Source organism: Charadrius vociferus, unplaced genomic scaffold (genome assembly GCF_000708025.1).
Source record: "Charadrius vociferus isolate BGI_N301 unplaced genomic scaffold, ASM70802v2 scaffold329, whole genome shotgun sequence".
NCBI classification, from domain to species: Eukaryota; Metazoa; Chordata; class Aves; order Charadriiformes; family Charadriidae; genus Charadrius; species Charadrius vociferus.
The window spans coordinates 761,950-773,551 of record NW_009649982.1 but is presented as its reverse complement, the minus strand read 5'-3'; the positions used below and the strand labels follow the sequence as shown (position 1 = coordinate 773,551).

The window sequence follows — 11,602 nt, the reverse complement described above, 5'->3', positions numbered from 1 at the left end:
GCAGCTCTGAGGTCAACACTTCCGCCTCTCCACCCTTTCCTGCCACTGCAGAAAAGCACAACTGTCTGATACGAAGTAGAAAAGTGTTTTTCAGACACCCCTTTCTTGACAGAAAATAAGAGACTGATTCTGTGATGCTTGTGCCTGAGTTAGGACACTTGTTGTGTGGGAAGCACCAGCAAAGTACAGCACCGTCCATGAAGACTTTTTGTTGGTGGTGCTAAACACCATGGCAATAAAATAGTGTTACCAGCTCTACGTAACTATATGATATTTTGTTTGCATCATCACAACATCAATGGCCCCAAATGTGGTAGGCACTGAAAAATTCCAGAGACTGAAGCTCACAGTCCTCTTATGTTAAAACAATAGCCAATAAAGGGACATCTATGTACCCTTGGTATTCTGTAGGATGTGTATTTTGGGTAAGGTACAGCTGGAATTTCTCAATTAAATCTCTAGCTGATCTAAAGGACAGTTCTTCAATAAAGGATTAAGAAGAGAATACAAATAGATTGACAAAATTCAAATGTATTACTAAAGAAATAATTGGTGTTTCTATCTCTTGCAGAAGCAACCAGAGGATTGCCTTGAAGGGATGAGAATATCAGACATTCTTCTGTAGACCTTGGAAAAGCAGTCATGTGGGACAGAGAGCAGGAAAAGAGAGAAAGAAAGAAAATGTGTCAAAGTCAACATGTCTGATGTAAGATGAAAATTTTCCAATATCAACTTAATAAATAAACAGTTTATAATCTGTCCTTTTCTCTAGTGGAGAGCTTATATCCATGAAGTTACCCTAGTATAGCAATTTTATCAGAAATGGCTGAAGATTCGCTCTCTAAAGACAAATGGGACTTTCACCTTGATAAATAAAGCAAGTATTGAGTTGCGTGTAATTCTCAAAGGAGGCTCGACAAACATAAAAGACCTTACAGCTCTCTAACTCTCTCTCTCCTTGGAACTCTTTGTATAGCCAAGGATTTATTTTACAAAGGTATAAGTACCTTCTTATGGTAAATTCAACAAAAAAGGCAATCTTTGAACTCTGGCCTTAGTTGTATCAGAATAATCTGAAGCAACCCCACTGTGTTCTGCAAGTTCCTTCCGACACACAGAGAAAACAGAAGTCAGGCTCTGGAGCTCAGGTCCCAGCCTGAGTTGGAAATGAGACAGATAAGTACTTTCAGCTCCATAAAAGAAAAGCTTAATATACTGACAAGCTAGCCTCCTTCACTTACTTCCTTGAATTGTCATCAGGCACCAAACAGTGCATATTTTAGTACTGGGAGCTAATTGGAATGGATTGCTGTAAGACACTTATAAGAAGTTGCCCTTTTAATTTGTCTATCAAAGTAATCATCCGTATAGACATGCCATTTTGCTCCTGCAGAAGCACAGAGCAGGGGCACTGTTTTTACTGTGAACCTCCTTTTTTCTGTTTCTGGCAAGTATCCTAGATTTTGTAATTTAATACTCCTGCCAAAAGCACTGGAAACGTTTGAGATGATCCTCATGGGATTAAGGACAAACCGTGGATTACATTCTTGGCAGTGGACTACACTAGAAGCTTTTCTTGCTGTTCCTGAATATTTGTGAGCTAACCAAATAAGACCACAGCAGAATTAAGGGTAACTTGATGTTGTTTTACTTTTTCTTCTCAAACCATCCCAGGATCTAATGCATTCCTCCTCTTAGTCTAGGGAATGTGTTTAAGTCAAGCAGATACATTTACGCTCATTAACCTTGCATATTAACAAAGTGAGACCCGGTTGTGGTGTGGCTGAGGATATGACTTTTACCTCTGTTCCTGCACACTAGAAAATATGTACTCAGCCATGAATCCTGCTCCTGGTTCACAGATGCAGGGGGTCAGTAACATAAGGACAGCCACAGTGAATCAGACCAAACCTATAAAAAGCCAGGCTCCTTCCTCTGACAGTGGCCAATAATGGGTACCTTGGGAAAGAGGACAAAAAACAGGGCAAGAATGACTCTTCCTCTAATATACCCTGGTGAGATCTGTTAATTTGCTGTTCAGGAGCAGCCAGAGACAAAGGCTGGTTTTGCATCTGCGTATTTAAAAGCCTTTCTATGATTTTCTTCAGTTCCTTTTTTCAGACCGTTTATACTCCCGGTGTCCATAAAAAAGAGTACAAAAAACAGGGCAAGATTGACTCTTCCTCTAATATACCCTGGTGAGATCTGTTAATTTGCTGTTCAGGAGCAGCCAGAGACAAAGGCTGGTTTTGCATCTGCGTATTTAAAAGCCTTTCTATGATTTTCTTCAGTTCCTTTTTTCAGACCGTTTATACTCCCGGTGTCCATAAAACCCTGCACCCATCAGTCTCGTAGTTTATTTCTACTGTGCTATGTGAAAAGAACTTGCCTTTGCTTGATTTAAGCCTGCTGCCTGGTAATCTCAATAGGCACTCTGACTTCTTGTCCTGTGATAGAATAATCCTGCCTGTAGCCACCCGCAGACCGTATTTTGAATACCAGGTCATCAGCAGTAGAATCACTATCGCCACCATCTGTCCCACCGCCCTCTGGTGAGGCAGGGTCTGGATTTAGAAGTACAGAAGGAGATACAGAGACATAAAGAATCTAAGTTTTAACTTTTTCTATCACTATACCCACAAATTACAGGGAAAACTTTCAGAAAAAAAAAATACATTGAATCTCAACAATTTCTGAACTCACTAAATAACAACCAAAGCCCTCAGAGATCTAGGAGGTCTCCCTTGCAGAATATGCCCAGGGTTTTGTACTTTAAACAAAGAAACTGCTCAAGCTAATGAATGACAGCTGTTAGAGTTCACCTCGCAGTACTTCCAGGAAGGGCTGGAAAACATGCTAGCTCAGACATTTTTCAAGATCCAAAGACCTCAGCACTGAAAAAGTCAATCAAATATATCAAAGTGCTTGAATGCAAGCTGTAACTTGCTATCTGAGTTTATGGAGAACTTGTCAAAAATTATACAAGAAAACTTAAAAAACTTAAAAACTTAAGTTTTGCTTAAAAAGCAGCAAAACTTACAAACATATTAAAACTTACAAAACTGTTGAACAGTTTAAGTAATTCGTCTTTTACAAAAGTGCAATTGAAATAACTGAGCTACAGATAGCACATTCAAATTCAAATTAGCAAGAAATCAGTCAGTATAAAAATTATAAGAACTTAAGAACCTTGCCTACTTCCTATATTGTAAGATTATTCTTCAAAAAAGGTGTATGTTTTCTAAAATGCTCATGCTTTCATGAAGCCCCCAGAGTTATCAAGTATATAATATTGCTGCAATCCTGTGAAAAAACTACCCTGAAAACGTAACAGGAATGAGCCGATATGTTTTTAGAATAGTATCTTCCACAATTCCAGACTCACAGAAAGTATTAACACTGATAGATGTTTTTGAATTATCTCCAGAAATGCTACAGCAGTATTAAAAATAACTCACTTTTCTGTTCAAATAATGCTCCACAAGTTTACCGGACTTGATGCACAGTTCTCGGATAGGTTAATATTGTATGTCTAATATCCTTTCCTTTATTTCTTATAGCTAAATGTAAAATGAGAAAGAAATGGATAACAGTCACAGAGGAGGGTCACACTGATACCAGGCTGAGGCAACGGAGCAAAATACAAGCCATCCTGTGACATCTTCCTTTGATAGGTGAAAACAAGAGAACTTCTCCAAGGCCTCTCATTAAGAAATTTAGAGGGAGAAATTCTGTTTCTCCAGGAAGAAGGTACAGTGCTGCTGTGACTGGTCACTATCTCACATTAATGGATAATGAGGAAATCTGGAAGACAGGAAAAGTTTGAAACTTACGGGAGAGCAAAATTTGCAGGAGTTTTTCTACAAGTAAGGGTAGAAAACAGCTCTCTTGTGAAAAGTAGACTCAGGACAACAACCTGAAGGACTTGTGTTTCCACAAGAAACAAGGCTCTTGGGGAAAACCAGTGATGAGCATGTGATAGTCTAGCCAGGGACTTTCAAGGCAGTTTTGAAGAACTGGGGAAGGAAGGCATTGGGACAGGGCTCTGGGTTTTATTACACTGAAAAAGAACGAAACTGAAGAAGTACCCAGAAGGGGAAGATAACGCAGTGCTGAGAGCCAGTATTGTTTGGGACACTCTGTTTCATTTAAAAGCTGAAAAGACAATGAAATCCCACAGAACTTATGACAAGGCCTGCTCTGGCCAGAAGGCTGAGTTATACAGACGAAAAAGGAAGTCTGATGCTGAGGTGGTGCAGCTGCCCTACAACATCCTACATCCTATCAGCATTTTTGAGATCTCTGGTAAGGAGTCATACAGAGTAAGTTCTTGGCAGACAACTAGTATCAGTAAGAAATTGATTCTGTGGCTTTCAATATGCTGGGCTGCTCCTCAAGTCCCTTTTAGCACTTGCAAGCCACACTGCACCCAACAGGGCTCCCCTGGAGTAGCTCAGCCCACTTGGGGAAACTAACTTTTAAAAAACATTAGTGTTTCCAAACTAACTGTCACAAACTGCCTCCAGAAGCTTCCGTTCTCTGCCCTTGCTGTCCACTCTCCCTCAAAGTACACCACCTACATCTATCTGTGTGGGGGCTCTTCTAATTCTCACTCAAGCCCAGTCCCCAGAGTCCCTGCTCATAGACTTGCCTTTGTGGTCCCCAGCCTCATCTCCAGCATGGTTATTTCTCCTTTGGTGACATTGCCCTGTCCACAGGGCTAGACCAACGTGAGACGAAAGATTAAGAAACTCAGGCAACAAAGGAAGTGAAAGCTGTGATTCAACAGATGGTGATTCCTCTTAGGCAAGACTAAAATCAGAGTGCTGCCAAGACATTCATTGACTGATCTTTTAATATGCTTTTTCTTCAAACCAGACACAAGAACAGGGAGTAAAAAAACATTGTTCTTTGTTTCTCAGAGTTTTGAGAGAAGAAGAAAATTGCTCAAGACAATGGGTTAATTTAGAAATCCACTAACCTGTTGATGAAGATCTGCAGTGTTTCACTTAAGAAACACGTGCATTTCACAGGTAAGCAATGTGTTCCTGACACATACTTTGCACATGGTGACAGTGGTCACCATACAAGGAGCTAGTGGGCTAGGATTCTCCACCCTGGAGAAGAGACACCTTTGGGAAGCTTGATGGCATGGATAGGAACAAATCTCCACTGTCTCTTCAGATATTCAAAAACGAGGAGACATCAATGAAGATAAGAGAAGCTGGGTTCTAGCTAGACACTCCCTACAGACCACAATGCTCCTTGCTGAAGGATTTTCTAGCTGCAGAAAATTCTCAAGGAAGACTGAATGAGCATTTAGAAGAAAGATCTATTGATAGTCACTAACCGGATAAACAACACCAGGTTCACAAAATCCCTAAAGTGAAAACACACAAAGGCTGGGAGAGTATACAGCAGAAGTATCATGCCTCATCCTTCTGCTTCCCTGGTGTCTGCTTTGGGGTTTGGCTTGCTTTTAACGAGCCAGCTCATTCTGTACTTGTTACAACACTACCAATCTGTTCTTGTGCACATTACAAGGGCTGAAACTGGCCCCTCAGCACCATTCCTGCCCAGGGGGATATGGTAAGTCCCACCAGCCCACTCCTAACCATGCTTCCTGTATACTAGAAGCACTTGTACAAGAACTAGACCCTCTTGCTGAGTTTCTCACAGTTCAGCTCTGAGAGGATCTCCCACCATCTCTTCGTGCAGCTGTGCCTCTGCAGCTCTTTCTCTTGGCAGCCCCATGACCACCCAGCAAGGTCCATAGGATAGGCACAGACAATCACAGGCTGAGGGATTTCTAGACTGACCAACCTCTTCAGCAACAGTCACTCCTTCTCCTGGAAGAGACCCCATGGCTAACATTCCTCATGACCTGAGCAGCAGGAGGCCACAGCCCAGCAGACCCATCAGTAGCAGACACCATGGAGCTGCTGCAGCCACCCGGCTTCCTTACGGAGCATGTGTGCTTCCTCACCTGCTGCTTCCTCACCTTCCTACCTGTATGTTAGGTAGGCAGGGCTTTCCTGAGCTTGGACCAGATGCTTCCCAGAAAGCACCCTTTCACATGCTAACAATGGCAAACCATTAGAAGTAAGCTTGGGTCCATTGCTGGAGACGGGGAGCAGGCAGATGCCTGGTCTGAACCAGTCAGATAGTTTGTACATATGTTACTTAAAAGGCACAGACCTCACTGACACTCAGGGTCATGCATGTGGGGTGCTGAGTGCCTTTGGATGCTTGAGAATTGTGTTTTGAAAATGGAAGAAATATTGTTGAATAACCTTACAATCCAACCAGCTTTCTATGCTGAAGTAACAGACCTCATTCTACCCTACCCTGTCCTGCATTTCATACCCACCCTGCATATGTGACTGTGTAAGATTTAAATCAATGGAGAAAATCAGGCCTCATAGTTATACCTGTTCATTGAATAATAGCCATTGCGAAACCTGTAGTTATAACTTAGTTATAGCTATATTTATAACTGTATTATTTATAACTGTACTTATAACTAACAGTATGAGGAAAGAGTATCTCTTACTTGATAGTAATTAATGCAACAAGCAGGCCTTATCATTAGTTTTCTGGAGGCAACACAGGAAAGCTGGTTTACCTTCTTTTACATCAAGTCCTGCCTGACCTTATCCCTGCAGTACAGTGTAAGTGTAAGATTAAGATGGTGCGTTAAGCCTACGGTTCCACCAGACAGTAAAACAGCCCCCCCCAGCATCAGGTTAAAAATGCCACAGCCAGGAATCATCATGAGTCCTGAACTGCCAGCTTCTAAATGACCGCAACACCCTTCTTCTGTACAACCTCTTGATTCTTACACTGGTCATCTTCCTTGTCAGCGAGCATAGCACCTTTTCCCATAGAAGCTGCTTTCCCATCCTAAAACTCTGTGTTGATTCTCCACATATGCATTGCAACCCTCCCTGCCACTAGTCTTCCTGCTAATGCTGTCTTCGGTGCTGGCACAGATACACCTGCTACTTGCCTAAGATTTCTATTTTAATAACTGCAACTATTAAGAAAACCTGCTGAATACCATATGATGTTCGCTTACACGTGCCTTACAGAAGTCTGATCAGCAAGTGCAGATTGTGGGATTCTCTGATATAAAAATCTTGAAAACTGCAGCAAACTGTACGAAACAAATGTAAATAATTACAAAGTTACTGAACTGATTTAGTGAATATGATTTAGTTCAGCTGATTAAAGATTAACTAGAACCTAACGACATAGCTTTCATCCTGCCACCATGCCTTACACCAGAAAAGGTTATGGATGCACAAGATACTAAGACAGCGCTGCAGCTCTTTTAAACTAAGTTGCTGTGGTTACCACAGCCAGAGAAAAAAAAAAATTACTCTTGTGAGAGTGGGAAAGATCTTATTTTACACCATGATAAAACACATAGTGCTTTCTGACACCCTTAGGCTTCTTGATTAGCATTACTGAACATAAGGGAGCATAAGCTCATGATTTTAGATCTACAAGTTTGAAGTTCAGTTCTGTAGTAATACAGGAGCATTTCAAAAACTATAAATCTCTGGAGCTCTGTAGAGCTGCCCAGACAGTAGAGCAGTTTCAACCACGCTATCACAGTGTATGTCTGTTACTCAGAAATAGCTGCAGACACAAGTCTCTTAAGACTTGTGAGCTAACTCAGCTGGTCCTTTAGCTTAACCATAAACAACGTATCGATTATTCCAGCGAAGACGGAAGGGTGTGTATTTTGGCTTCTGGATGGACTTTCATAACAGCAAACATTACACTTAGTCTGTATAAACAGCTACAGTGGCTGCAAGAAGAAAAAAAAAATAATTATGACATTAGGGCAGTGGAGTAGTGTGTTTGACCTGGATCTCAGAACAAGAGAAGAAGTAGGGAACTCACTTCAACTGATCATTTCTGCTCATGCTTTCCCTTTCCTTGGAAGCCTGGGAGAGAGGTCATGCTGTGGCTTTTTAGCCTTGATGAAGCCACGTATGGAATAGCTATGGTTTTTGAAAATTCCCGATGTTTTATGAAGATGGTGTTATGTAATAGCAAATCTGAAGGCAGAGCTGAAGGAAGGGTGCAGAGGAAGCAGGAAAACAACAGACAGACCTCTCGTTGCAGGGAAGATTGTAATACCTGACCTGGAGTACCAGCACATTTCCAGAGGAGGTTGCATGCAGCTCATTTTGGGGCCTGATTGTTAATGCAAACCTCTCCTGGGGATTCACTCTCTTTGGGTGATGCTACATTTCCCTTTTTCTCTTCTATTAACTTTGTAAAGGTGATCAAGTGTTAAAGGAAGAAAGGCTTTCCTAAAGCATTTCACAACTTCTCTTACCTTCCAGGAGGTAGCCTGAAGCAATTTCAGCACAGCAGCTTCTTGTTCTGGAGTTACCCGTTCCTTCCTTCGTACACCCAGGAGAATCAATCCTGCATTAAAAAAAGAAAAGAAAAAAATGGGAGATTCCTGTGAACCTGCCATCCAGACAAATTACTGAGATGACATAGTTGTAAAGGTTTTCATCTTTCTCTCACAAACTTCACATCACATACCATTTCAGGTCAGTCCCCAAAGCTTTTATTTCTCGCTCTGACACATACTGAAATACTATTTTAATTCAACTTATACTGTCATGCAAAACATCTGAGCCTTTGTTAAACAAGAGTACTTGTCCAATTTTCCAAGCACTCAGCATCACTTTGAAGTCACAATCAAGTCTTTGTGTGATAAACTGGATGAGACTGGCTCTTTTAACTTCAGAAGTAATAGAAATGCCAATTTGATGGAGAATTTTTCTGTTCTCAACGAATCTTTTTCTTCCAATGTTCTGATAAGCAACTACATTAATTCAGTGCTCAAAACAAAAGTACCAAACAGCCTCAGTGAAAGCATTGTGCCAGTCTCAGTCTGAATCAGACCTGATCGTGCTTCACTACCTTAGAACATGCAGGGTCTCTTGTTCTTTTGTGAATACTCTATTTGTGCATAAATTCTCACAGAAACGAAAAACAAGGTAGAGAGCACCTAAATACATGCAGCAGAGAAGCTTCAGAGCTCTTTTAAAAACACGGGTTAAAAAAAAAGGGAAAGAAAATTAGCAATATTTTTTTTTTTCACTGGAAGTGACCTTACTGTCATTTTCTTACCTCTTATCACTGTGGAGTCGTTGAGCATCTCACACACATCAGTACATGCTCCTATTCTCAGTACTGTAGAGAGAGGTAAGCTGAAATAATGTGGTGAAACATGCTAGTTCAAATACATTAAAAGAAAGCTGGAGCTACTCTCTACAGTGCTGTTTTTACTGGCCAGCACAATTTGGTTTTACAAATATAAACAGGGCTACCAGAAAAAATCTCTCCTGTACAAGGTGCCATATTTGATGCCTTGTCTGCTAATTGCACCTTCCTCACTGTTGCAAAGGGAAAATATATGGCATTTGGCTGACATTTCAACCTTAAACAGCCCTCAGAAGGAGTTAATGGGAGAGGATTCAGCACAGAAACAGTAGGAGTATCAATTTTACACTCTGTCACTCCCACTCACCTCCACCAGAGAGTGCAGCCTAACCACACTCCAGCATCCAGCCTGTGAAATCCGTCTGTAAAGAAGTTGTGCTTCTAATATTCAGCAGCAAGAGCAAGACAGCTGACCTGGCAATGTGGTTGCAACAAAGGAAATTCTCACTAGATACAAGAGAAAATTCTTCCCGGTGGGGGTGGTGCAATGCTGGGGCAAGGAGTCCAGGCACAATGACAAAGCCCCCTCCCCAGAGGTATTCCAAATGCAGCCAGACAAAAAAGGTCCTGTGCAACCACATCCAGCCTGTAAATGGTGAGCCCCGGGGGTTGGACTGGAGACCTCCAGAGGTTCAGCTAAATTACCAGATGTTATCAATCAAAGTTTGCACTCAACCCAACACAGAAAAAAAAAAAACCCAACCCAAACAAAAAAACATAAAATGCTCATCAGCATGAATGCATTTTAAATGTCTTTTGGCCTCAGCATTTTTTTTCCATTATGGTAGTATCTAGGAGATCCACTAAGAGAGCAGAGCTTTACTACAGTAAGTAGCACGGAAGTGCACAATGCACACTGGTTATCATGAGAATGTTTAGGTAAATCCAGTGGATGCACTTCAAGAAGAAACTGAGCTATCACAGCCATCCCTGGATAACGAACTGTGGAAAGAGCTGCTTAGTGCAGCCAAATTAAGCAGACTTACCACAGCCCCTAAGATGATAGCGCTCTTCTCCCTCAGCCACAGATTTCTCCTGCAAATAACACACACTCCTTCCCTCACTCCTGTCTCCAATGGCTCAGAGATCCTGTCCTCCAGATGATGGCAGAAGAGAGTCCAGCTCAGAGATCTTCCCTTTTTACTTGCAGAGCTTCAGCAGCTTCACAGCAGCCTCTGCTGCCAAAGAGCAGAACCAGATCAGAAATGAAGACATGGACTAAGCCTTCGAGTGAGCATTATCGTTTCATGCAGACACCCCCCCACCCCCAAAAATTACCCTACAATGAAAAGACCCAGAAAAAGAAGCCATGATCCATAGTAGGGACAAATCTCCTCTACTTCCACAGTCACCCTTGAAACAGATCTCCTCTTGGGTACTACAGGTGCAAAACAGACTTGAAATACCAGAAGCTCCCTGTTTCCAAGGAACAGTACCATACCAGAGTACAAACGCAGCAGGGCTGGACTTTTGAGGTTGTTGCTATTTTTCTCAGCTTAATCCTGATACGGTTCCTCAACCAATGGCAGGTTTAATAAACGTCATTACTTATTAGAAAATAATAATATGCTTAACTAAAAAAAAATAACATTAGTAAATCAACTGTTTGATTTGAAAGAAAACTCTCCTAGCTCAGTTCAGCACAATACCATCATCCACAGCTGCACCGTCACTTACATGTTTGCTGGAGGAAAAGTGTGGGTTTATTTGTCTTTTATCATTGTGTTAGTTGGTTTGTTGTACTGTCCCGCTGTTGATACAGCCGATGTCAGGGCAGATGAGAAAATAGAAAATAATTTTAATGGATATGGTGCCAACACCAGCTCCAAGAAAATGCAACTCTGAACTGTAAGTTGGTGCTATTGAGTACCTTTCAACACCTGGCTCTACATAACCCTTCTCCTTATTACTCTGAATTTTTACTTTATTAGGTAAAAAACTGTGCTTCAACTTTAGAAAGAACAAAGAAGGTGTAAGCATGCGTCCTCTGAAATCCCTGGGAAATATTCCCTTTACACTAAACGAAGTCCCACAAACTGGTCAAGGTACTAAAAAATCATAACTGTGAGTATAAAACCAGCAATGCCACACACGAGTGAGCAATTCCCTTCGGTTCATAGGATAGCTCAAGAAAATATATCTTTACTCCTATTCCAGCCATCCCTGGACCTGTACAAGCCTTTACTCACACAACGACTCTGCAGCCTCAAAGAGCTGTACTGACCAAACCGAATTATTTGGTACTGCTACGCAGCAACACTTTATGGGCGCAAGGACAGCAAACTCCCGCTACCGAGGCCGCACCGGCCGGACTGCGGATCCCGAGCGTTCCCTCCCGCCCGCAGCA

General features: G+C 41.7%; 1 protein-coding gene across 1 annotated transcript in view; it reads left to right on the top strand.

Annotated features, from left to right (window-relative positions):
* Positions 1–9,768: 9,768 nt before the first annotated feature.
* Positions 9,769–11,602, top strand: part of CPOX (coproporphyrinogen oxidase) — an 11,620-nt gene continuing 9,786 nt past the window's right edge. The window contains exons 1-2 of the mRNA XM_009891650.1: positions 9,769–9,850; positions 11,187–11,300. Coding sequence (XP_009889952.1) covers positions 9,769–9,850; positions 11,187–11,300 — 196 coding nt within the window. The remainder of the gene's footprint in view (positions 9,851–11,186; positions 11,301–11,602) is intronic.